Source organism: Marmota marmota, unplaced genomic scaffold (genome assembly GCF_001458135.2).
Source record: "Marmota marmota marmota unplaced genomic scaffold, marMar, whole genome shotgun sequence".
Lineage (NCBI taxonomy): Eukaryota > Metazoa > Chordata > Mammalia > Rodentia > Sciuridae > Marmota > Marmota marmota.
Genome location: NW_026000079.1, coordinates 3833786 through 3859029, shown reverse-complemented (window position 1 = coordinate 3859029; position 25244 = coordinate 3833786). Strand labels below are relative to the sequence as shown.

At 44.1% G+C, this 25244-nt stretch overlaps 2 protein-coding genes and 1 non-coding gene across 4 annotated transcripts; 2 read left to right on the top strand and 1 right to left on the bottom strand.

The window, feature by feature from the left end:
* The first annotated feature begins 14999 nt into the window (after nt 1–14999).
* Nucleotides 15000–16540, top strand: Snapin (SNAP associated protein). 2 transcript variants are annotated; one of them, XM_048814812.1, is made up of 4 exons: nt 15000–15203; nt 15340–15385; nt 15577–15696; nt 16319–16540. In XM_048814812.1, the coding sequence occupies exons 1-4, from the start codon at nt 15061–15063 to the stop codon at nt 16364–16366; spliced, it is 357 nt and encodes a 118-aa protein (XP_048670769.1). In that variant the 5' UTR covers nt 15000–15060; the 3' UTR covers nt 16367–16540. The 2 variants fall into 2 exon arrangements, with proteins under 2 accessions (XP_048670769.1, XP_015358360.1); XM_015502874.2 differs by having other exon boundaries at nt 15004–15203; nt 15941–16540.
* Nucleotides 16541–16656: 116 nt separating this feature from the next.
* On the bottom strand, nt 16657–24270 carry Ilf2 (interleukin enhancer binding factor 2). The gene is made up of 14 exons (XM_015502872.2): nt 24113–24270; nt 23669–23728; nt 23461–23503; nt 22517–22621; nt 21994–22071; nt 21257–21359; nt 19875–19940; nt 19469–19585; nt 18926–19004; nt 18366–18453; nt 17905–17966; nt 17712–17826; nt 17429–17519; nt 16657–17180 (listed from the first exon to the last, which is right to left on the bottom strand). The coding sequence occupies exons 1-14, from the start codon at nt 24115–24117 to the stop codon at nt 17020–17022; spliced, it is 1173 nt and encodes a 390-aa protein (XP_015358358.1). The 5' UTR covers nt 24118–24270; the 3' UTR covers nt 16657–17019.
* Nucleotides 24271–24453: 183 nt separating this feature from the next.
* Nucleotides 24454–24525, top strand: Trnam-cau. The gene has a single exon. It is a non-coding gene; the product is annotated as a tRNA-Met (tRNA).
* Nucleotides 24526–25244: the final 719 nt, after the last annotated feature.

The window sequence follows — 25244 nt, the reverse complement described above, 5'->3', positions numbered from 1 at the left end:
TTTTTTTTTTTTTTTTTTTTTTTAGTTGTAGGTGGACACAATACCTTTTTATTTTTATGTGGTGCTGAGGCTCGAGCCCAGGGCCTCACACATGCTAGGCAAGCGCTCTACCTCGGGGCCCCAGCCCCAGCCCTCCTTTGGATTTTAACTGAAAGCACATCCTTCCAAAATTTCAGGGGAAGAGCCAGGCATAGAACAGAGAAGACAACGATGATGAGAAAGACAAAAGTGGACCAAAGGCCCTCAGTGACCTCAGCACTCAAGGCCAGGACCACATCCTTAGTCTCTCCTTTGTGATGAGCAGGAGCCCTGGAGTCTGACCTGAGAATTCACCTGGGGGGACGTGGGGGGTGGTAGCCCTCTGGAAACACCAGCTGATAAGCTGGAAACCAGGCTTCCTGCTGCCCACCCTGACCCTCCCCTGCCCACTGCCACATTGCCCCTTCAGTTCCTCTGTTGGAACACTCTAGGGCTCCCCAGAGTTCTGGCCTCCCAGAAAGCAAACTGGACCAGGAAGGAATATCTCAAACCTGTCCTTTGGATCTGTGTCGCGACCCCTCGCCGGCAAGGGAAACACGACACAGGATTCTTCTTTCAGCAGTTTATTCAGGCCTTGAGTCATGTATCATCTTCTAGCGCCCGCCGCCCGAACACACCCAAGCACAGCTTAATAAAGCCCCCGGCGTCCCAATCCCAAGCCGCCACGTGGATCTCTCTCATAGGGTGGTAAGGGATTGCACGCCAACTCTCCATAAAAGGAGTTGTTTATCACAGGCCACAGTGGAAGCCGGCGCCATCTTCTAATGGCGGCCACGGTCTATAAGAATGGCTTACCACAGATCTGACAGAGGCCCAAGAAGCCAGACTCAGGTGATCCTTCCCAGTTGAAGCATTACCAAGTCACCATTCTGTGGCCCCCTTCTCCCAAAAGAACCTCAGCTACAGGGTGCAATGCTACATACCTGTAATCCCAGCTGCTTAAAGTTTAAAGCCAGCCTCAGCAATTTAGCAAGGCCCTAGGTAACTTAGGGAGACTCTGTCTTAAAAAGTAGCCAGGTACGGGGTGGTGAACACCTGTAATCATAGCAACTCGGGAGGCTAAGGCACGAGGATTGAGAGTACAAACCCAGCCTCAGCAACCTAGCAAGACCCTTTATCTAATAAAATATTTTAAAGGGCTGGGGATGTGGCTCAGTGATTAAGCACTCCTGGGTTCAATCCATGGTACAAAAAACAAAACAAAAAACCCTCTGCCAATCCTGACTTCCTCCCCAGGCTCCTCAATAGGTATAGGTACAGGTGACCTCCAGGCAGAGGGCACTATGTGACCCGCTGCCTGAACAAAGACAAGTATGTCCCTGCAGAGCTTCCTCGGGGACCTACCCCAGGACCCACCTGAAGGCAGTCAGCAAGAAAAAGATAGTTCAACCAGAGCACCACCCAGAGGATGGGGAGAATGAAGTCAGGGGAAGGAGCTTCAGAAGTAGGACAGAGCTCAAGTTTCCAGGAGCTGATGAAGGACCCTGAAATCTAGAACAGGAAGGTTTACGGGCACTGAAATTCCTACAGCACCCAACCCGGCACCCCGAGAAAACCGGCTGCGGGAGGATTCTGCTGGGTTGAGGATTGGCAATGTGAGCACCTCTGAGTTGGCAGGACGTCCTGACCTCCAGCCTCCTGCCAAGGGTTTACCTGCTCCAGTTGGCCTGCAGCAGACACAGCCACATTTCTTTCTGCCACCTATGACTGACAGAGGCTGCTGGCACTGTGATGGGCAGGATTTATACATCCACTTTAGAAATCTGTGAACGGCTGGCAGCCAGATTGACCACACCACTTCACTGGCCAAATGGAGATGCGGCTACACCAGGCGCCGCTGCTGTGGGACCAGGGAGTGCACTTTATGCTAGAACTCAGCCTGGTCCCCAGCTCTAGCTGCCCAGGCTTTGGGGTGCATGTCCGAGTGCCCACTGGGCATCAGTCTGCTGGCTATAAGCACCAAAGAGACTTCAGAAGTGAAAAATGCTGTGAATCTGAGGCTGGGGATGTGGCTCAAGCGGTAGCGCGCTCGCCTGGCATGCGTGCGGCCCGGGTTCGATCCTCAGTGCCACATACAAACAAAGATGTTATGTCCGCCAAAAACTAAAAAATAAATATTAAAAACAAATTTAAAAAAATATTTTTAAAAAATGCTGTGAATCTCCTCTGCTACCCTGTGGAGAAAACAGAGACCGAAGACAGGCCTTCCGAGTCTGTCAGCAGAAAGTAGGCTTGGCTGCACGCCTGTAATCCCAGGAATTTGGGAGGCTGAAGCAGGAGGATCACAAGTTGGAGGTCAGCCTCAGCAATTTAGTGAGACTCTGTCTCAAAATGAAAAGGGCTGGGGACATAACTCAGTGGTAAATGCCTCTAGGTGTGCCGCAGTCTGGCTGGGCACAAATCACGAGCCACTGAAACAGGAACAAACTTTATTTTTAAACTGCAGGAAAACACTTCACACAGCTCCCGGGGAATCCTCCCGAACGCCACGAGGCTTGTCCAGGAACCCCCAGCCGGAAATATCTCTCCCGGAAATCCCTCCTCCTGCACTTCCCCAACCAATGGGAACTCCCGGGGAATCCCCGGAAATCCCCACGAGAACTCCAAAATAGTGCGAGAACTCAAAAGTTGCGGCAGAGGCGGATAGTAATGCCTCGCCTGTCAATCAATACTGTTGGCAAAATGCCAGGGGCCATACAGACTCAGCAGTGGCTCTCAGCATAGGTGGAAGGAAAGAAGGAAGCAAGAAAGCAAACTTGGCTTTCAGAGAGTCACAAGGAGGCTGTTGGGATATGGGAGGAGCATGGTCTCTGAATTTTTCTGTAAAACTTCTAATTCTTCTCTTCCTATCCTCTCCTTCTTCCCCTCCTCTGGCCTCAGGTACCTCGACCCTTTTTCGTTCATACATTTCCATTTTGATACAATCCCACCTAAGAAATTCCACTTGGAACCAAAAATGGGGAGGTTAGAAAACAAGAATTGTCTGGATCAGGCCTGTGAGTTGGAGACACCAATATCATGCTGTGACTAGAACCCAGGTAATCCTTTAGATCTAGAGCTTTCTGCAGGAGCAGACTAGTGGAGTCCCAGCTGTCAGAGAACTAGGAATAAAGCCACACAGGTCTGAATTCATCCGTTTTGCCTGCTCTCTGAAAATGGTTCTAGACCCTTTAAATGGTTCCTTTGCCAGCGGTGGTAGAGGACATTGGAGACACGCCTCAGGAGGAACCATGCTGTCTCGTTCTGGTAGGCACCCTAGAGCTTGGCTTCTCCAGGTGTCCATCCTGCGGCACAGCCTAGCCAGCAGGACCCAGTGGCCAGCAGCTGGGATCGATCCTCAGCACCACATAAAAATAAATAAAATAAGATAAAGGTATTGTGTCCAACTACGACTAAAAAACATTAAAAATAAAATCAGATGGGCTTCGGATGCAGCTCAGTGGCAGATCACCTTTAGGTTCAATCCCTAGTATGGGGAAGAGGGTCCTGGTGTGGCTCACTGAACGGTACAGAAGTGGTAGTGCCATGTAGCCTCGGGCTGTTAATAGCAGAATTCCTGAGGTGAGCCATCTCCTATAAACAGCCTTTCCAGAAACTCTAGAGGAGAGAATGCCTGCAAGTTCTGGAAGGCAGATTTCCAGCACATTCCACCCATATGGCACTACCACTTAATTTTATTTTTGTGGTTTTTTTTTTGAGACACCGTCTCCCTAAATTGCCCAGAATATCTTCAACCCTGCAATCCTTAGTCTGAGACTGTTTCCCAAATCGTGGAAAAGTGAGCACACCAGAGCTGGCTCCCAAGTGTCTGGATATCAGATGGGGGCGGGGAGGGGGGTCTCTTCTTTGCAGCCTCTATCTCTAGGGGCAACAGCTGCTCTTTCCCAAGTGATTTAGAGTTCTCTTGACTTGTCAGTCAATCCCTCATGATTACAATTTTGTCATATTTAATAATTATTCATACAAAACTCTTCCTGTGATATCATCATGTCATTTCTCTCTAGTGATGGGACCCTGACTGATACAAGCAGCATGATGGTGGTGCATGTCGTACCTGGGTGAGAGGAGATGTTCTTAGGAACTGCATCTCCTTCGGTCTCTGGAGAAGCCAGTGCTATGTGATACAAGTGTTACAGTCAAAGCTTCATCCCGGGGTTTCATAAACTGACTTCCAGACCACTCACGTATAATCGAATCAAGCCTTTATTGAAGCACACTGGTGGTGGCTGACCACAACATAAAGCTGTTCCCCTGATCAGCCCTGAACAATTGCAAGGGCGCTCCTTATAAGCCTGAAAACTGCAAAGGGGATGTTCGGGGGGCGAGGGGGTCTAGCCAATGCAAGCAAGCCAGGTTACAGAAGCAGGAGAGTGCAGTCAAGCGGTGGTAAGCCTAACCAATCATGGTTAGTCCAGTCACCCCAGTCACAGAAACAGAGCCCCGTTACCCTAGTTATGGAAACAATGTCCCATTAAGTAGTTCCGTGTTCTTAAAGGTTTCTGTAGCAGGGGCTGGGGATGTGGCTCAAGCGGTAGTGTGCTCTCCTGGCATGCGTGCCGCCCGGGTTCGATCCTCAGCACCACATACAAAGATGTTGTGTCTGCTGAAAACTAAAAAATAAATATTAAAAAATTAAAAAATAAAGGTTTCTATAGCAAAAGGAAAAGAACATCTTGCCCCAGTCATGATCCTTCTACTTGGCATGGTTGTTTTACAGGATGGAGTCATAAAACAAAATGGAGTCACATTTGCTTCTATCACATTCTCCACTGGTTTTAGTAGGTTTGATGTCAATCTTTCACATCATTAGGCCTCAGGGTTTTTTCCATCCTTTTGTGTCTAAGGATACTGGGCTTGCAAGACCATAAGTCTGACCTCACCTACATTCTTGTGTACATGGTTTAGGAGGGCTTTTAAGAGGCAGGGTCCTACAGTAATCCCAATCAGGAGAAGGACTAGGGCCTAACTATGGCTGAAATGATGGTAGTCAACCAAGGGGACCATGAGAATAGGTTTTGGAACCAATTGCCTGAAGTTTAAATTTATATCTATTTGACAGCTGAGGGACTTAAAATTTTTAGAGCCTGTGATAAGAGTTGTAGTTCCCAAAGCAGTAGATCCAGCTATTTCCATACCAGCCAGGAGGGGAACTAAAATGGGGGCAGCCAGCCTATGTTGATAAATCAGTGGGCCCTGGCCTTTTAATAACTCCGGGTGTTCTTTTTCCTTTTACTCCATCAAAATAGTAGGTTACATAGTTCAGAGTTATTGACAGTTTGGAGATTTAGTCAGGAGTTCAAAGTGGGATACAGGAAGCACAATTTTTGGTGAACAGGGAGTTGTCCCACTTATAAGTTGGGTTGTGGAAACAAGTGTCTCTTTCTGGGAGATCACCCAGGGTGATCTTGGGAGTAGTTTCCCAGGTACATCTTCCTGAGCTAGACATATTGGCGAACATCTATATTGACCGTAATTTTTCCTTTAATGTTAGGGACCTCCTACTCTTGTAAGGGAAAAGGGTAATGACCGTTCTTGCTACTTCGAACTGAGAGGGGGCGATGTGCAGTGGGCAAGCAGTTTGGAGTCCCTTTTTAGAAACTGAGTGGGTCAAGAAGTCCATGGTAAAAATCTGGTTCAGAAAGAACAAACAGGTTGTAAATTCACCTGGGGTGGGCACTTCTATGAGAGAAACAAAAAGACATGAGTGCTGAAGTAAGATTAATACAAAATAGCAGTTGTAGCATCTGGAACCTGTCCATGAATATCATGAAAATGACAGAAATTAATAATTGTTTACCAGAAGGTGGAAGACCTGAGAAATTGTCCCCATAACAAGGCCTAACAAAGCCTAATAAGGCACTTTCTTTTTTTAGGGAACATAAATCTTTAACATTGTCAGAATTAGCAGGAATGTAGACACAACATTTAGTTAAATTAGTTAATGTCGTCTGATTTTTGTAAAAATACCTTTTTGGCATGACCTCTGTGTTCAGTAAAGATCCCTTTGTTACTTAGGGTTAATTAGATTAATAAACATTGATTACATCTACCTGTGTAGGAGGTTAGAAAGATCTGAGGCCTTAAACTGACTAAAAAACTTCTGGCAGTTTTTTAATTGATAGTTATCAGGCATTATTGCCTAAGAATTTCTCTTTTGTTGCCTCCAGTCTTACTTATTTTGAGGGGTGTTAACACAAGTGTACATTTTAAGTTAAATTAAAATAACTGTTTTTTTTTTGTTGTTGTTGTTTTTTAATGCCCAGGAATGGCTGTGTTGTGGGTTTTAACTGTTTTTGCTAGGTGTTTAAGACCAAGCTAGTCAAACTGACCTTGTTTCTATCTATTGGTAAGAGTCAGCTGAGTTTCCTTGGAGGACACTCTTGGGGAACTTGTGAGCAGCATTTTAACTCTGTTAGTGTCATCTGCATTAGGATGGGTCAAGGTCTTGCTGACCATGTGGCTTCCCTTGGAAACATCAGGCATGTCTCCCCTTTTCAATGACCCTCCTCTTTTGCAGCATGTACACTCATTGGATTTCTGTTCTCCAGAGGTCTCATTAATCTCCCTTACCGGGAGGTTATGTGGCCTGGAGTTGCAAAGCTTTTCCCCTGTCCTGGGTTCAGGCTGATTCAGAGGGCAAGAGACAAATATTGGTTTCTTTGGCTCCTTTATTTTAACCTTAATATTTAAGTTTGGCCTTAAACATCTAGCAAGTCAGTTTTACCAGTTTTAAAGTAAGAATGCTGGGCTTTAACTTTAATGTTTATAACTTTACAGTTATTTTTTTTTACATAACACAATATCCTTATTTTATTTATTAAATCATGTAATGCTGAACATTGAACCCAGTGCCTCACATATGTAAGGCAAGCACTCTACTGCTGAGCCATAACTTTAGCCCCTTTACAGTTAATTTAATCTCTTTTAATTATTATCTGTCTACAGATGATAGCTTAATATCTCAAATTAATCTAGGTTGTGTGTTCATGAAGTATTAACTCTGTAAAACATTAACAGGCATCAGTTATTGTTAGTTGCAGAGCAGGCTGAACCAATGTTAGTTTTGCTTGTTTGCCTGAAGTCTGAACATTCAACCCCACTCAAGGCTGAACATTCAACCCTACTTAAAGTTGAACACTTGACTTTTACCTGTCTGGTTTCACAGAAACCCACATCTGACCCTTGCCCGGTCTGCCTGAAGGCAGAAGGTGACACCCTTAGCAACTACTGTCTGATCCAATCACTGCACGCCAACAAGACAGCTTGCAGACCCAGAGACCCCATTAGATTTGGGCTATAAGAAAGAACTTTCTCTTGTCAGCTCCTCCTCTCTTGCTCTCTCTTTCTTCTCTCACTTTCCCTCTCTCTCATTCTTCCTCTCACTCCTCTCTCTTTCCCTCTCTCTTACCCTTTGTGTTCTCTCTCTCTCTCTCTCTCTCTCTTGCACTTTCCTTTCTCTTTCTCTCTCTCTTTTTCTTTGTGTTAATCAGACATTGCCACAATAAAGGTGTCTTGGTTGCTCCGAGTGTCATGGTCACCTTTTTTTAGTTATAATGAAATACAAAGTGAAATTAACAGTAGTAAAAACATATTTAGCTTGAATATAATTTTGAACCTTGGCTGAGTTATACATTATATTTCCTATTTGAGATCACAGTAATTTTTTTAATAAAATTAATCTTTGAATAAAACTTTAAATCAACTGAAATCTGGCCTACTTTGAAGTTATTCTGACATGCTGTAAGGTGGGAGGCAGAGCCTTCTCTCAGGTAAGGCAGGGCTCTTTACAAATTGCCGCAGCCCGGCTGGCTGGGCAAAATAACCGGGGGGGTGACGAATAACTTGTGTACGTTGATACAGCAGGAGTAGGAGCCCTTTATTGCAGGACAGGAGCAGTATTTATACATTCCACACAGCTTATCTAATTAGCATAAACTAGATACATCAGTCAACCAATCAGGAATCTCCACACTTAATGGCTCGCTGGCATTACTTCACAAACCACTCCCTCTGGCAAAATGCCAGGCGCCATCCAGACTTGTTTACAGACTCTAACATTTGCCAGGCGCCATCCTGACTTGTTTACAGACTCTAACAACAAATCCTAGGTAAAGTGTTTTAGTTCTACAGCTGATCTTTATCTCTTTTTAGATATCATTTTATAAAGGTTACACATATTGTTTTCTGACTCTGTATGAATGTTAGTAGCACAATATGACATACATTTGAAACATTAATTAAGGAAAGACTGAGAGTCCTTAACATGTTTTTTCCATGTGGAAAAGTGGCAAAATGTTTTATAATATTAATCTTTAAGTAGATTATGCTCTCATTACTTTTAAAAATATCTTTAAATTTTTAATGTAAAAGGTAACATAAGATTTGGTTACAAAACATTAAACAATATAAATAAATCAAATAAAATCTATTTTCCTTATAAGTTTAAAATTACCATTACAGACAACTTTACTTTGGCGAACACCAGCTTGATAAAATGTTTCTTTAAATCTTTTACCTTAAAGACTTGTATACCTGAAAGATATGAACACATTTAATCTGTAAAGAAGAGTAATGTATCACACTTTTATTGATTTTTTTTTATATTGACCAAGGTTAGCTTTTAAAGAAAAATCTAGACTCTGTAATGTAGGACAATACTTTAAAATAACAGTTGCTGTTTAACCACAAATGTACAAACCTTGATTTTTTAAGATTACTTGTTCTAGGGGATAAAACTTAATAGACACAATATAATTAATATTTTTAGAAGTTTTTGTCATTTTAACATATAAATATATCAGTACATTATTATTTGTCCTTAAGAAACAACTTTGAATAGTTTTAACTATTTGTGTTACATACATAACCAACTTAGTTACATATAAACCTTTTAATATTTGTCTTTTATTTATAGACCTTTATATTACTTAATTAGACCCTTTTGTTGTTTACTTAGATGTATTATAATTATACTTTACCACGTAAAGACTATATATTTTTAATATAATTTTTTATATTTAAAACTTTTTAATAATTTTTAAGCTATTGATCTTTTTTTGTTTGTACCTTTAAATAACCCTTATAAATTTCTGAATTTAGATAAATTAATCTATTTTAATGAGATGAAATATTTTAATTTTTTACTTACAGTATTTTAATTGAAATACAGTTGAAACCTCTTGACTCCTTGTATGTAGAATTATACCTGTTGGGACTTTGTAATTTATAGTAACTTTTTTTTTTTTAAAGAGAGAGTGAGCGAGAGAGAGAGAGAGAGAGAGAGAATTTTAATACTTATTTTTTAGTTTTTGGTGGACATAACATCTTTGTTTGTATGTGGTGCTGACGATCGAACCCGGGCGGCACGCATGCCAGGCGAGCGCGCTACCGCTTGAGCCACATCCCCAGCCCCCTAGTAACTTTGTTTTTATAATAACACAAAATAATTTTAAATTTCCTTTTTAGTTTACCAATTTATGAAAATACTAACATTGTTTAAATATTTTACCTTATGGAACTTAAGAAGTTAAGAGTACTTGATATTATATTTAACAGTCAGCATTTTAACTTTGTACCAATTAGATGTTTCTAACAAATACATCCATGATTAATTTTATATACATTTAGATGTAATTTATGTATCTTTAAAAAAAAAAAAAAAAACAAGGTATCAGACAAGTGCATTGAATAGTATTAGTAATCTTTTTTCCTGTTGAAGAAAAATCCTAGAGACAATGGATGTCAGATACTTTATAACATNCCAACTGGGCTATATCCCCAGCCCCTACTTTATAACATTTTAACAGTTGTTTAACCATCTAGAAACAAAACTGTGCATTAGTAACTTTAAAGACATTTGTACTTTTATCTATTTTTCCAATTTGAATTGAACCTTTTAAGTCATATTAACCAAAAGTATTTGGATCCATTTTTTAAAAATTATAATTTATGAGCTCATATGTCAATTTTTTGTACCAAATATATAGAGACATGGCAATAATGTTGACAGACAGTACACCAGTGCACCCACACAAAGCAAACAGACACACAAAAGCCTTGTAGCTTATTTCTTAAAAACCTATTAGATTGAGAGTTAACCTTTGTAAATTTGCCTTAGAATAAAGCAGAGCGTAATCAGAAAAATATATTAATCTAGGTGTATTGGATCAAAATTATGAATTTAACAAATATAGAATTTTAAAAGTTTTTGAACCTTTTTCCTGAGGTGGTCCTGTTCATGAAAGCTGAAAAGAGTTGAGGGAACATAGACAAACAAAAGGGGCTGATTTTTCCCTTGAGGAATGTCCCCAAGACTCAGCTTCATTGGTCTCCTTAGGAGAGTCCTCCAGGTTGGGGTCCCATTCTAAACTGGTTTTTCTGGTTTGCTGGATAGTGGCCACCAACTTTTAGCCTGACATTGAAAAATCTTTGGACCATTTTTTAATAGTTGGGAGTTATTCATGCTTGCAAATACTGAGAGACAAAAGCCAAATTTTCTAGACAAAATTATGTTTTTTGTTATACAATTTAGGAATAATAATTTTATAAAACACTTTAGTTTTAATCTGTCCTCTATAGGAAGTGACATGATTTACCCAGTTGGCCATCTGGCCCAGTTCCAATGAAGGCAATCTCTAGAATGCCTTTTTCTTTTTACCTTTACCTTTTACTTTTGACAATTCTTTCAGTCCTGTTGGCAGCACTTTACATTTTAATGCAAGCTGTAGTGAGCACAGTTAAGACCCTTTTAACCATTTTTTTTTCCATTAGAAACAAACTGAGGTAGAAATTAATACAGAACACAAAGGGAACAATCAAAAACAAACCAACAGACAGAGTCCTGAAAATTGTTAAGAAAACAAGTTAATGGGGTCCAGGTAGAGATCTCTGTAGCCCTTCCTTGTCTCTGATGTCGGTGGAGCGAAGGAGTCCTGAAAAGAAGAGCAGTTATGAGAACAAGAAAAGGGCCCGCGCATAACACAGGGACAGACAGACACAAGACAAACACAAGACAAACGGCCAGCGAACAGACACGGAACAAACGACAAACAGCAGAACAGACACAGGACAAGGAACAATCGCTGAGGTCACACAGGGAGACCTCTACTGGGGCAAAGACTATGTCTCGTCCTGCCCCCAGACAGATACAGACAGATGAGGTCACACAGGGAGATCTCCAGGGAGGCAGTGACAACGTCTCGTCCTGTCCCTGGAAAGGTGTAAGCCACTGTGTCCAATCTGACCTTTTCCCCAGAAGAGGGGACTCACCAGAACTGGCAGCCGGCAGGAGGCTTTTCAGAGCTTCCTAGGACAGATTGGAGTCTTCCTCAGAGTGAGGCTGAGGAACGTCTCTCAGGAGCTCCCCTCTACTCCGGGGCCGAGGTCCAAAGGCCCATCATTGGAGGCAAATTTGGCGTGAGGGTAGGGAAGAAATGGATCCCGGACGAGCCCCCAGATGTTACAGTTAAAGCTTCGTCCCGGGGTTTCATAAACTGACTTCCAGACCACTCACGTATAATCGAATCAAGCCTTTATTGAAGCACACCGGTGGTGGCTGACCACAACATAAAGCTGTTCCCCTGATCAGTCCCGAACAATTGCAAGGGCACTCCTTATAACCCTGAAAACCGCAAAAGGGATGTTGGGGGGGTGGGTCCAGCCAATGCAAGCAAGCCAGGTTACAGAAGCGGGACAGTGTAGTCAAGCGGAGGGAAGCCTAACCAATCACAGTTAGCCCAGTCACCCCAGTTACAGAAACAGAGCCCCGTTACCCTAGTTACAGAAACAATGTCCCATTAGGTAGTTCTGTGTTCTTAAAGGTTTCTGTAGCAAAAGGAAAAGAACACCTTGCCCCAGTCATGACCCTTCTACTTGGCCTGGTTGTTTTACAGGATGGAGTCATAAAACAAAATGGAGTCACCTTTGCTTCTATCACACAAGAACCAGCAGGGAGAAGAGGGCTTTTGTGCTGCATCCCTCAGGGGGCCATGATGCCTGGACTTTGATAAGTGCTTGGAGAATGAACAACTGAACTAGCTCGGGCCTCCAGCCTACTGTCGGACCTCGGGTCGTCTATGAAAGCCTTGCCCCGTCTCCCACACAAACGTCCAAGGAACCAACAAGGGATGGAGTATAAAATCTTTTTTGGCATTAATTTGCCCTGAGCATAGTATTATGTCTTGTGTCATCTGGCTGTATTTTAGAGTCCAAATGGACCAGGAGGGGAGAAAGTAGAGGCCAGAAGATCAGGCAGGAACTATCGAAGCAGGTTCATGAGAGAGAATGGTTAATCCACTGTGATAAGGAGTAAAAAAGGAGAGCACAAGAACAAGGCCCAGCCGTTTTCCCCAGAGACCCAGTTCTGGAAGTAGGATTACCTGATAAAATACTTCACTAAAAAGTTACTTACTGTTTATCAGCAACTGAAATTCATTGGTTCCCCAGGTATTTTGTTTGATCTGTTTTCTAAATCTGGCAACCCACCTTTGAAGTCTACCTTCACAAGCATCCAAGGAACCAACAAGAGATGGTTTCTAAAACTCCTTTCAGCCGCAGCAAGGTATCATGGCATTGACGGACACTTTAGAGTGCCAACAAACTCCAGGAGGGAGAGACCAGAGGCCAGAAGGCCAGACAGCAGCTGTTGCAACAGGAGGGAGAGCAGACAGCTCACTCCAGGTGACAAGGAGTGAAAGAAGAAAGCAGTGGTTCCCTCAGAGACCCGGCTTTTGAAGTAGGATCACCTGATAAAATACTTTCGCTAGAATGTCATTTCTTGTTTATCTGGAATTGTAACTCACTTCGTGTTGCAGGTTTTCTGTTTCATCTATTTTCTGGAGATTCCTTGTCCACACACGGGTCCACCAAGCTCCAGGGCCAGGCCAGCTCCTGCTCTCTCTTTCCAGTCAGGCCTCAGGGACTTGGACTTTTCCCCTTTCCTCCTCAACACTGTCACTGGTGTGTCCTCTGGGATGGATGCCTCTTCCCAAGGGCTGGCTGGGAAGCAGGGTGCAGTTTTCCTAGCTATCCCCTTCCTTGCTGATGACTTTCAAAATAAGTCCCCAGCCTCTCAGGAGAGTTTGACCTTTAATCACCAGAGAGAAGGGAGCAGGGAATCACAGTCAACAATAACAAGTGCACAAGACTTAAAAAGACGGGGTCTCAACGGGGGTCTCAACTGGGGCACCTTCCCATCACCAGCCTCCCATAGCCATTCCAGGGCCTTGTCCTCCTGTATTTCTGAGATGAATATGAGCACTCTGTGCCCCCATAGCTCTAGGGATCCCCTTTTTCTGTCCTTCAGGAGTGTTTCTCTACACTCAGTCTCTGCCCTAGCCTAGGGAATTGTGAGCACCTAGAATACATTAGGCCTTAATGGGCAGAGATGTAGAGTCTCTGGAGACCCATGAAAAACCAAAATAAACTTTGGGCTTTTTTTTAATTTTTAATTTGTAGTTGGACATAACACCTTTATGTTATTTATTTATTTTTATGTGGTGCTGAGGATTGAACCCAGGGCCTCACATGTGCTAGGTGAGTGCTCTAAGGCTGAGCCACAACCCCAGCCCCTGGGCTTTTTTTTTTAAACTTTCCATGGTGGGGATCAAACCCCAGGGCTAGAGTATGTGCTAGGCAAGGGCTCTACCACTGAGCCAGTCCTAGGGGACCTTTTTTTTTTTTTTTTTTTTTTTGGCACCAGGGATTGAATCCAGGGGCACTTTACCACTGAGCAACTTTTTTTTTTTTTTTAATATTTATTTTCTAGTTCTCGGCGGAACAACATCTTTATTTTTTTTATTTCTATGTGGTGCTGAGGCTCGAACCCAGCGCCCCACGCATGCCAGGCGAGCCCGCTACCGCTTGAACCACATCCCCAGCCCCACTTTCTTTTCATTTTTTGGGACAGGGTCTCACTAAGTTGCCAAGGCTGGCCTCAAACCTGGGATTACAGCGCCAGGATCACATGCATGCTGCACTTTGCCTGCTTTCCTTCTAAGGGACCTTTTCTGAGGAAAAAAAATGAAAATATGGAAACACATGTAATTTTTTAAAAAATGTAATCGTAGTTAAATATGCACAAAAATTTACCTGTAAATGTACAGGTGTACGACCTGAAGTCCATTCCCATGGTGTGCAACCATCCCCACCATCCATCTCTGTGACTTTTCAACTTCCTAGACTGGAACTCTGTACCCATTGACAATGACTCCCCTTTCTCCTCTCCCTCCAGACCCTGCGGACACTGGGTGCTGGGGATAACCCAGGGCCCCCACGGGTCAGGCAAGGCTCTGTCCCGAGCTACACCCAGCCTCTGTCGTTCACTTTAGGCCGGGCACCCTACTAAGGGAATCAGGCAATCTCTGTCCTTTTCTGCCTGGCTCATTCCGCTTAGCATAACCTTCTCAAGGCTCACCGAGGTCTCAGCAGGTGTCAGAGTCTCATTAATCAATCCCTTCTTTTTTAAGGACATAAAGTTTCGCACATGTTTAGTGACATTAAAAATGCACTCTTCAGGGCCAGGGCTGTGGCTCGTGGTAGAGCTCTTCCCTAGCGAGCGCGAGGCCTGGGTTCCATCCCCACAGGCAACACATAAAAATAAACAAAGAAGAAAAAGGTATTGTGTGCATCTCCACTAAAAATATCGTTAAAATACTCTTTAGAAATATAAAACAATACCCTGAGTATCATCTGGTTTCCTCCTGAAAGAGGGCTCTGAACACTGGGGAGAACAGCAGTTATTTTCTCCATTCCATGGGAGGAAAACAAAGAGCGCTCAATCCAAAACAGCCGCTCCTCGGCCGCGCTCCTGGAACCCGGAGCTCTGCAAACCCCGCCCTCCAGTCCCGCCCAGAACCACCGCTCCCGGGGCCCGAGGGTGCGCAGCTGCCGCGCGCCGGGAACTCCATTTCCCAGCAACCCCCGGGCCGCCGCGGCTCCGCGGCGCCCCCTCGCGGCGCACTTGGGCGAACCCCAGTTCCCGGCGGCCCTAGCGGCAGGTTCCCGGCACCGGCCGAGTTCGGGATGGCGGGTGCAGGTTCTGCTGCAGTGTCCGGGGCTGGGACCCCGGTGGCCGGGCCCACAGGCCGCGACCTCTTTGCCGAGGGCCTCCTCGAGTTCCTGCGCCCGGCTGTGCAGCAGCTGGACTCCCACGTCCACGCCGTCAGGTGCCCGGGGGGCGGGCGGGGCGGGGCGGCCTGCCCGGGGAGGCTCCGGGGCCGTGGAGGCGGGGCCGGCTGGTCCCGGTGCAGGGGAAACGTGGGCGGCGGGCGCGCTGACCGTGCGGCCTTGCGGCCTTTGCAGGGAGAGCCAGGTGGAGCTCCGCGAGCAGATCGACAACCTCGCCGCGGTGAGTGGGCGGCCCGCGGACCCAGGCAGGACCTTCGGTTCCCCGTGCCCGGCCGGGTCTCTGCCCCTTGGCCCCAGGACGTCGGGGCCCTTGGGACAGGGAGTGAAAGGAAGTGGGGGAAGGACGGGACGATTCCGCCTTCCTAAGAGCAGGAGGTGAGCTGCCAGACGTCTGTTGCTCTTCCGTCCCCAGAATTGTGCCGCATCAACGAGGACCAGAAGGTGGCCTTGGATCTCGACCCCTACGTTAAGAAGCTGCTCAACGCCCGGCGACGGGTTGTTCTGGTCAACAACATCCTACAGAATGCCCAGGTAAACGAAGTCCCTGCTTCAAGTCCTCAACACAATGAGTCACGACTTTTTAAAAATTGGGGGGAAGGGAGTGGTCAACTAGCGTCAGTAAGACTCAGTGCTCAATATCCACTTGCAGCCATTGACATCCTACGTGAACTTTGACGCAGGACCGTCCTCAGGTGTTTCCAGCACCTGGCTGGCTGAACCCCAAAGCCTTTCACAGGGGCAGTCACTAGGTTCCACCTCTTCCTGTGTCCTGTAGGAGCGGCTGAGGCGGCTAAACCACAGCGTTGCCAAGGAAACAGCCCGCAGGAGGGCAATGCTGGACTCGGGAGTTTATCCCCCTGGTTCCCCAAGCAAGTAACAAGATGGCAGGGGACTGAGCAGCACAAATAGTTGTTACCCCGCTGCCTTGATTCAACACATGAGAAGATTCAGGGAACAATTTCTGCAGACTTTGGGACACCTAAATGGCAGCCCTGGTTTATTTAAAGCACTTTCTCACTTCGTGGGAACCCAAGAAACCTGCGTGCAGTAGACTCAAGTTCCCAGAGGAACTTTCGTTACAGCTCTTGCTCCCTTCCAAGAACGAAATGAGGTTTTTTTTCTTAACTACATAGTTAACGCCCATCTTTTTCAGGCCTCGCCAACCAGGCTGGAGCTTCGTTTGTTACATGTCTGGTTATAGTGGACCCAGGCAACACGTCCTCTACCTGTGACTTCTCTTTTTCCTTTTGTTTACACGAGGATTTACAAAGAGAAAATGAATGAACTCTGTCCACCCTCTTTTGTTGATTGCACTGGCTTGACTACAACAGCAGTACTGCTAGAACCATTTAATTCAATAAATGCTTAAACAGTATTCTCATTTACTGATGTTTCAAGTTGCGATCTTGGTGTTTATGACTCAGTATCACTTCCAATGAAAAAGAGTAAATAAGAGGCCACCACCTACTAATGAAAAACAAAACCAAGAGCCCTACTAGGAAGTACTTTAATCGTTTTTCTTAGAAAAAAAAAAAAAAAAGTTCAAACACCTAACAGTTCACATTTCAACAACAGAGTAATGGTTGAGTGGGGTGTTTAGGAGTTGGGATTTGGGAGTATAAGGAAGAAATGTTGGTATCCTGCTTCATTATAGATGGATGGCATAGATTTATAAACAGGAGATTTTGGGCTGCTAGGCCAGTATCAAAACCAATGGAATGACAAATCTTTCTATAGAGTTTCTTTCCTGATGTCTCCTCTATTCCACAGAAATGCACCATACAAAGCCCAGTAGCAGATAGCTTAGGATCTGGTCTTCCCCTTGAGTAGGAACGGGACTGAAGGGAAGGAAGATCACTCTTGAGTTTCCATGCTTTCCTCTTCCTCTCCTTGAGGTGGTTCTTCTGTATTCTCCTCCTCTTCCTCTCCTTCCTTCTTCTCAGGTGGCTTCTCGTAAGCCTTTTCTGAAGGTGTCACTATCACTCCATCCCAGGTAGATATTTCAGAAGCAAGATCTAGAATAAAAAAAATAAGTGCTTTCAAACAAATACCCCAGCAAACAAGCAGAACGCAGCAGAAACATGAAGTCATCTGAGTACGATGGATGCACTGGCTAACCCCCTGCAATTTCAGCAAGACTGTCTCAAAAGAAAGGGCTGGGGACGTAACTCCTTGGAGTGCCCCAGGGTTATGTCACAGCACCACACAAAGCCTGCTGAGCACCAGAAGAAACCCCTGACCCACACACACAGTGAGTACTCACAGCTAGCATCACCCTCCTGGCCAAGGATCTTCCTAAAGCCACCGTGTGAGAGGATTCGAACCAGAGTCTGAGCTGTGTAGCAGACCATATCCTGAGGAAGAGCAAAGTGAGGGTAAATTAGCAAAGAAAATCAGTACTTTCTCTGACACCCTTGTGAAAACAGATGCATATAACTTTTTAATCTTAGGACCACAGTCTTTGAAAACCCCCAGATACCCTGATCCCTAAAGATCATGTTCCCTAGGTCCTCTCAGAATAGACCACTTCATAACTGACCCAATACCTGCTGTTCCAGGGTCATGACCGTATGTACTCTGAAGTTGCCGCTTTCACAAGGGTCAGTGATACCCACTGATCCTGGAAGGAACAGTCCTGCAGCCAGAATCTGCAAGCAACGCCTGAAACATAGGGAAGTATTAACATACCCCCACTACCACCTTATAACCAACCCCAAACTGAAAAGAAATATGTGGTACCTGTATGCCACATTTAGGGCCAAAGGCTGTCTGGTGGGGTTATTCATCACAGCATAGTGCCCCTAGAAAAGAGTAAGTCTGGTAGGTGTGCCACCAAGTGGCAATCTATCTTTAAAGCAAATTTAAACTTGAATAAATCATCACAAGGAAAATAAGTCATTAAAGTCTAGCCAAAACACATCCAGAAGAAATTCTGAAATTGGTCCTCATTTGTTCATTTCTTTCCAGTATCACAATAATGAAATAACAGTAATAAAAACAAAAGGGGCACTGTAACTCAGTAGCTACTCATTTAATCAAATACTCCCAGAACCCAATGAAATTATAAACTTTGAATCTACTGGATCACCTGTCCACTGAATTTCTTTTTAAGCTTTACTGAATTTCAGATTCTGGTAGGTTTCACAGTAAGTACTACCAATATGAATGCGCAGGAATTCCTATTGTCCTTGTTTACTTACAAGTAGGTCAAGGATCCAGGGTGTGAGGGGCTCAAAGCCAGGAAAACGAATCCTTAAGTCCTTCAGCAGTCTGATGAGAACTTTAACTCTGAATGTAAAAGAGATCCAAGAATTAAAAGTAGTTAACATCACTGCTGGGCAAAGTGGTGCACGCCTGTAATCCCATTAACTCTGGAGGCTGAGACAGGAGGATCTAGAGTTCAAAGCCAGCCTCAGAAAAAGCGAGGTACTAAGCAACTCTGTGAGACCCTGTCTCTAAATAAAATATAAAATAGGGCTGGGGATGTGGCTTAGTATCAAGTGCCCCCTGAATTCAATCCCTGGTAGCCCACCCCACAAAAAAAGATAATAAGATCACATTTCCACACCTGAAGTAAGTTGAAGCTGACTATACTATTTATAAAACCGCATGTGCTCTTCTTTCAATCTTAATTTGCTTATTTAAAGTAAAAATGAAAATCCAACAGATCATGGCCAAAACAGTTCTATCAGAGGAAGTATGGGGAAATCCTGCTATTCAGTTAGAAAGGTTATCTGAAAATGACCAGAGACCGACTCACGTGGACTGAGAAGCATTTTCCTCGAACCAGCGGGCATGTCGGATGGCTGCTAAAGCACTCTGCAACACCTTGATATCCACTAGATAAAGCATGACAGACCAACGTGAAACAATCCTGTTATTAAGCAAGCAATCCAGTCCTGCCACCACCACAGTTCAGAAACTTAGAAGGAGAAGCAAGCTAATTTTTAACAATTTTGTTAAACCATCTCATGTTCCTCAGATCAGCAAGTCACTTTTTCCAAAATTATTACACCTATTCCAAACTAAATCTAGAAGCATGAAAGATCTGTGATTTTCTCCAAAAATCTATCCTCCTTTCTTCACAAATATTTCCACCATCCTTTTTAATTGTTCCAAATTTTCTTCCTGGCTATCCTATCTTTGAAAATTTCACTAGGAAGCTTGTAAAGTTATTTCCAAAGTACAGGGTAAACTTAAGTCCTTCAATTTCCAGAAAGCTTCCTATGAAACAAAAAAACTCAGCAAAGATACCATGCATTTTATTTCCCCCACATTTTCAGCAATGGAAAAAAGGACTAACAGTGGAGTTCCGGGTCCAGTTTTCGGAGATTGGGTGGCACTGTCGTAATGAGAATCTTCACTGTAGCATCAGAAGAACTGATTTCAAAACCAGTTTCATTGGTCAGCATGGTCAAAACTAAAAGAACAAAATAATCAAAAGTTGTAATTCATATTTTCATTAGATGATCAAAGTTAAATCATTCCTGTGGGAAACAGGTGGGCATTTAAAAACCAGAGTTCAGACTAAGGATTCAAAATACAGAGCTTTAGAAAGGAGATAAAATGGAATTTCAAACCCCTTCCAAAAACTCCTACAACATGAAACTGCATTTACTCAATCTAGTCTGACCTAATTTTGTTGAAAGTATGATTACAGGACCTGGCTCCTACTGCCACTCAATATATATTCAGCAATAAATTCAAACCTTCAGATGGATCCTGTGCTCTTAAACTTTCCACGACTTTGTTCCCCAGGGCAGCAACAGCTTCCACTAGATTTGAGGGGGAAAAAATACCATTATAAATCATCTATTTATGTAGACTTCCTATATATCTCTGAGATACTTAGTACCATCATTTCTGCCCCACATTCAAGTGTGGAACAAGTGTAACAGAATACTTTTACAAAGGAAAGCTAAGTCCTAGACACAGAAACTGGAAGGTTCAGGAATAGGACACTTCCTATACTCACATCTTTTTTCCATACTAAAATCGTTAGATTTTTTTAATAACTTAAATTTTTTTTTTCTTTTGTAGTGGTAGATGCCATGCATTTATCTATTTTTGTTTATTTTTCTACGCAATGCTAAGGATCAAACCCAGTGCCTCACAAGTGCTAGGCAGGTACTCTGCCACTGAGCTAAAGCCGAGTTTTTCAGGTCAGTGGCACTTATAACATCTGGATTGGTTAATCCTGTGCACTGTAGGATGTTTAGCACCATTCCCAGCCTTTAGCCCCTTTTGATGCCAGGAGTATCCCTTAGCTGTGACAACCAAAAACATCTCTAGGCAGTGCTAATAATTCCCTTAGGAGCAAAATATCCAAGAGAGAAACACAGTCCCAGAGTACTGGGCATACATTCTTTCAGACACACATTACAGAGTCTGTCTTTTTATGGTTTGGATATGAGGTATCTCCCAAAAAGCTCATGTGTTAGGCAATGCAAGAATGGTGAGAGGTGGAACGATTGGATTATAAGAGCTGAAGCTTTGTCAGTAGACTAATTCATTTGATGGATTATAATCTAAATGGACTTCTGAGTGATAACTAGGTATGTGAGGCATGGCTAGAGGAAGTAGGTCACTGAGGATCTGCTTTGGACTTTATCTTGTCCCTCACTGCTGTCTCTGCTTCCCAGCAGCCATGGGCTAATAGCTTTTTCCTCCCATACCCTTCCATCATATCTGGCCTCACCTCAGGCCAGAACAATGGAATAGGCCAACCATAGACTCAAATCTCTGAAACTGAAAGCCTCACTTTTCCTTCACTAAGTTGTTCTTATCAAGTATTTTCATCACAGTGACAATAAGCTGACCTAACAGTCCCTTATAATCCAGTAAACTTAAAAAATTAAATTTCCTATTTATGTTCCACACACACACACATCTCTCTATCTCTATCTCTCTCTCTCTCTCTCCTTTAAAAATCCCTAGGCCCCAAATCAAACTATTACATTGTTTTCCTCGGTCAGAAAGATGAACTGGGGGCTAAGGGATGTAGCCCAGCAGTAGAGCACTCGCCTGCCAAGCTCAGGGGCCTGGGTTTGACACCTAGCACCAGAAAAGAGAGAAAAAGAGGTATACTCACATGTTGGCAGAATCTTTAGTATTACCACCAGGTCAGCTACGTTGTGTCCTGTAGTCATTGTTCCCTTTTTATATGATCCTACCTGTCGGACTTCTTCAATTTGCTATTGGAAAAAGGATTTCAGGGGGAAAAAATTAGAAGAAAAAAGGTGCCAAGCTCCTCTCAGATCTCTCTTTTATTTAGAGACAGGGTCTCACTGAGTTGCTTAGCGCCTTGCAGTTGCTGAGGGTGGCTTTGAACTTGAGATTCTCCTGTCTCAGCCTCCCAAGCCGCTGGGATTATAGGCAGGTGACGGGCTGCTCTCAGAACTCTTTTTTTTTTTTTTTTTAAATATATATTTATTAGTTTTCGGCGGACACAACACCTTTGTATGTGGTGCTGAGAATCGAACCCGGGCCGCACGCATGCCAGGCGAGCGCGCTACCGCTTGAGCCACATCCCCAGCCCTTCTCTCAGAACTCTTAAGACACAACTTCTTATTTCCCACATTTAAATGCAGCAGTGATAAATTCATATCTCAAAAGCATGAAAGCATGGCTATACAACGTGGCTACAGATAATAATGATAGCTGATAATAATGATAAAAATCTTGCCTCCAACAACAGTATTACAGGGAAATTTCAGAAGTCTATACTTTTCCATTTAAAGTTAAATGTGGAACAGGTAAAGAGACAGAAGCCAATGAAAATTCCTCTTAACAAGGCTGCCGTATCTTAGAACTAAGCCATCAACTCACCACTTCAAATGTCCCTGGAGCCACAATCAAATTGTCGATCACATTATTTATTTTTGTCACCAGAGAAAGGATTGAGGCCTAAAAAACATCACAAAACAAAAATACCCTAAAGTCAAAAATCACAAGTAACTTCTCAAGATTTACTTGAGGTTAGGGGAACATTTTTCCCTAATCTCTTCTATACAAACTCATGCAATAGGGGTCTGAAAACACTTCCCCCTTCTGGCCTTGAATATATCAGAAAAGAACAACTATTTAATCCATAATAGATTCCCCAATGAAAATATGATGCCACATAACCACTCATATATTCACCTAGCACTTTAACTCTCTATATAGAGGACAAGTAAACCTTCTGTGGAGTTTAGGTTCTTGCTGGTGATCAAACCCAGAGCCTCACACATGCTAGGTTAAGTGCTCTACCACTGAGCTACACCCTCAGCCCACATAACACTCTTCTTAACTATAATAGTCACTTTTCTGTTTTTAGTGAAATCTCAGAAAGAAAGCCAAAAGAACACACCTGTTCAGCAGAATTGGGAGCAAGGTCCTGATTCCTCTTCAGCAAGGCTTCACTGAAGGAAGTTTCATCAGGTGCTGGCTTGACTCGAGGGAAGGCCATTTCACACTAAGAGAAAAACAAACAACATACCTTTTACCAAAAATAAGATACAACAGATATTTTTTCCTGTTATGATAGAAAAAAAATTAAAAGCAGATAATTCTACTTGTTTTCAATCAAGATGTTCAAACAAGAATAGAAGAGCAATAATTTAAGCTCTCACTACCTTTGTATTAAAAAAACAAAACAAAACAAAACAAAACACTAAAAAACACTAAGCCAGAGATACAATTAATTGTTTAGGACGGATTTCAACTATGTAGGCAAGAAATCATCTTCCTTACCCTGCTTACATTTTTTTTTTTTTTTTTTGTAGTACCGGGGATTGAAACCACTGGCACTCTACCATTGAACTGCATCCCCAGAACTCTATTTTAAAACAGGGTGTCACTAAGTTGCCAAGGCTGGCCTCAAATTTTGAATCCTACTACCTCAGGCTCCTTAGTAGCTGGGTTTATAGGTATGCACCACTGCAAGTGGCTTTGCTTACATTGTTTTGGTACGTGAAATGACACAGTTGACTCAAAACTCCAACTCTACAGAGGGGCAGAGTGGACAAAGAAGGCTGGATTTCATCAGTGCATGCTGTATACATGTATTGAAGTATCACACGGAACCATTTATATGTACTACTAATCTGTATTAATTGTAATAAAATCAGGGGCTCAGAGTCGAGAGTTTGCTTCGTAGGCTTGAGGCCTTAAGGTTAATCTCCAAGTGCCAAAAGTAAATAAACACATAAGTAAAAATCTTTAAAACCCCAAATCATTCACGAATCCCTACTCCAACCACCTACATGTATAAGTGACAATGACCAGGAAACTGATATTAACTCAAGAACTCACCAAATAGAAATCGAATGGGATATGTGGCACGAAGGGCCTGAACCTAAAACAAGAAAAACAGTCCAAACAGAAATCAGGCAGAGGGCACCCGCACGGGCAGGTTCTGAGAAGGGGTCTGCCTCCAGCAGGGGGGCAGCCGGGGCCACCTCCAACCCCCACCCCGACGACAGGCACTGGCAAGTGCGGGGATGTCCAGGCGGGCACTCACCCTCCTCCGGGTCCCCCTCTGGAACCAAAGCGCCCACCGCGACCACGGCCTCGGTCACCCCTGAAAACAGAGTCATTTCAGCTCACGGCAGAGACCTCCACCACGGCGCGCCAGCTCCCCGCGAGAAGGAACCGTGGGGCTGCGGCGGCCGCTCACCTGGGCTTCGCGCGTGCATTTACAGGGCACGTCCCGGCCGCCTCAGTCCAGACGGCGGGCGCTACTCCGGGCCCCGGGGACCCTCCCTCTCCTCAGCCCTCCAGGCCGGACTCTCGCACCCGCCTCCCCACTCCAGCCCGGCCCGGCCCGCCTCCCAGCCTCGGACCACCCTACTCCCCCGGGCCTGGGGGCGCAGGCCCGGGACACACCGCCCTGGGTCCTCCGACTCCCCGCGACCCACCTTCCTAAGTTCTCAGGGAAACACCTTGAGCACCTAGATCCCCTTACCTCATGGCTCCCTTAATCCTGGACAATGGAGGCCCCACCAACCGCCCCTTTTTTCCGAGGCGCGGGTAACCGGAGAGGCGTCTTGCCGGCGCGTCCCAATAAAACTCGGCGCGACTGGCTCCCTCATTACTCCGCCCTTCATGCTCATTGGCTTACTTTGGCGAATCAGGCTTAGGAACAAATAAAAAACGCCTACTGTATCAGGAACGAGCCAATAAAAATAGGTTTAACAATAGTGACAGTTTTCACTGGACACTAGATGGCGTTAGGAAAAAAAATTTCCAGGACCGCAACAAGGAGAGAACTTTGTCTAGACATTATGAGAAGACTCTGCAGCAGGTAGCAGAGTGGCGCAGCGGAAGCGTGCTGGGCCCATAACCCAGAGGTCGATGGATCGAAACCATCCTCTGCTATCGGAGTGCAATGTTTTGTTTTCTTTTTCTATCTCTTTCTAGAGCAGGTAATTTACATTTCTTCTGTAGAGCTAAATTATTCTAGTTTCTTTCTTTCTTCCTCAAAATTAAATTTTTAGGAGCTGTTTTTGCCACCGACAAACAACGTGGAGGGAAGTAGAAAGAGACTTTAGACAGCAATGAACAGCTCGTGTAGAGACCTAAGGCAGGAGCCTGGGAGGCAAATCGAGATGCCGAGCACAGGAGCCGGAGCAGTGGCGAGCAGAGAAGCCCAGCCTCACCCCCCTGTGGAAAATGCAGGAATAATTGTATTCCATTTACCTCCATTACTCCTCCCGACTTAGATTCTATAGTTGCTGTGATTCCTTATCCTTTACTACGACGGAGTGCATAGATCTGAAGGGTAAATGACTCCAGCCATAGAATCACCGCCCGATGAGAAATAAAGAACACGTCCATCAACTCATTCCTGTGCCCTGCACTGCGGTAACAGCTGTTCTGATTTCCATTATCATACATCAGCTTTGTCTGTTTTTGATCTTCACATAAATAGACTCACACCATATGTACTTTCTCTCCTTCTTCTAGGTCTGGCTCCTTTGGCTCATCTGACTTTGTGATTCTTCCATTTTTCTACCCTTGTTGAATCATTTCTCTTTGGAGATTTTCCTGGCCCCAATCCAGGCAGAATTAATAGCCCTTATCTAGGCCTGTCTCTT

Excerpts from the sequence above, each read along its gene's own strand:
- Snapin (XM_015502874.2), top strand. The coding sequence starts at position 15,061 with ATGGCGGGTGCAGGTTCTGCTGCAGTGTCCGGGGCTGGGACCCCGGTG. Across the intron at positions 15,204-15,339 it reads TCCCACGTCCACGCCGTCAG|GGAGAGCCAGGTGGAGCTCC; the intron begins GTGCCCGGGGGG and ends CGGCCTTTGCAG. Across the intron at positions 15,386-15,576 it reads AGATCGACAACCTCGCCGCG|GAATTGTGCCGCATCAACGA; the intron begins GTGAGTGGGCGG and ends CTTCCGTCCCCA.
- Ilf2 (XM_015502872.2), bottom strand. Across the intron at positions 19,586-19,874 it reads AGCACAGGATCCATCTGAAG|TTTTGACCATGCTGACCAAT; the intron begins GTTTGAATTTAT and ends TTGTTCTTTTAG. Across the intron at positions 19,005-19,468 it reads ACTGGACCCGGAACTCCACT|TGGATATCAAGGTGTTGCAG; the intron begins GTTAGTCCTTTT and ends TGCTTTATCTAG.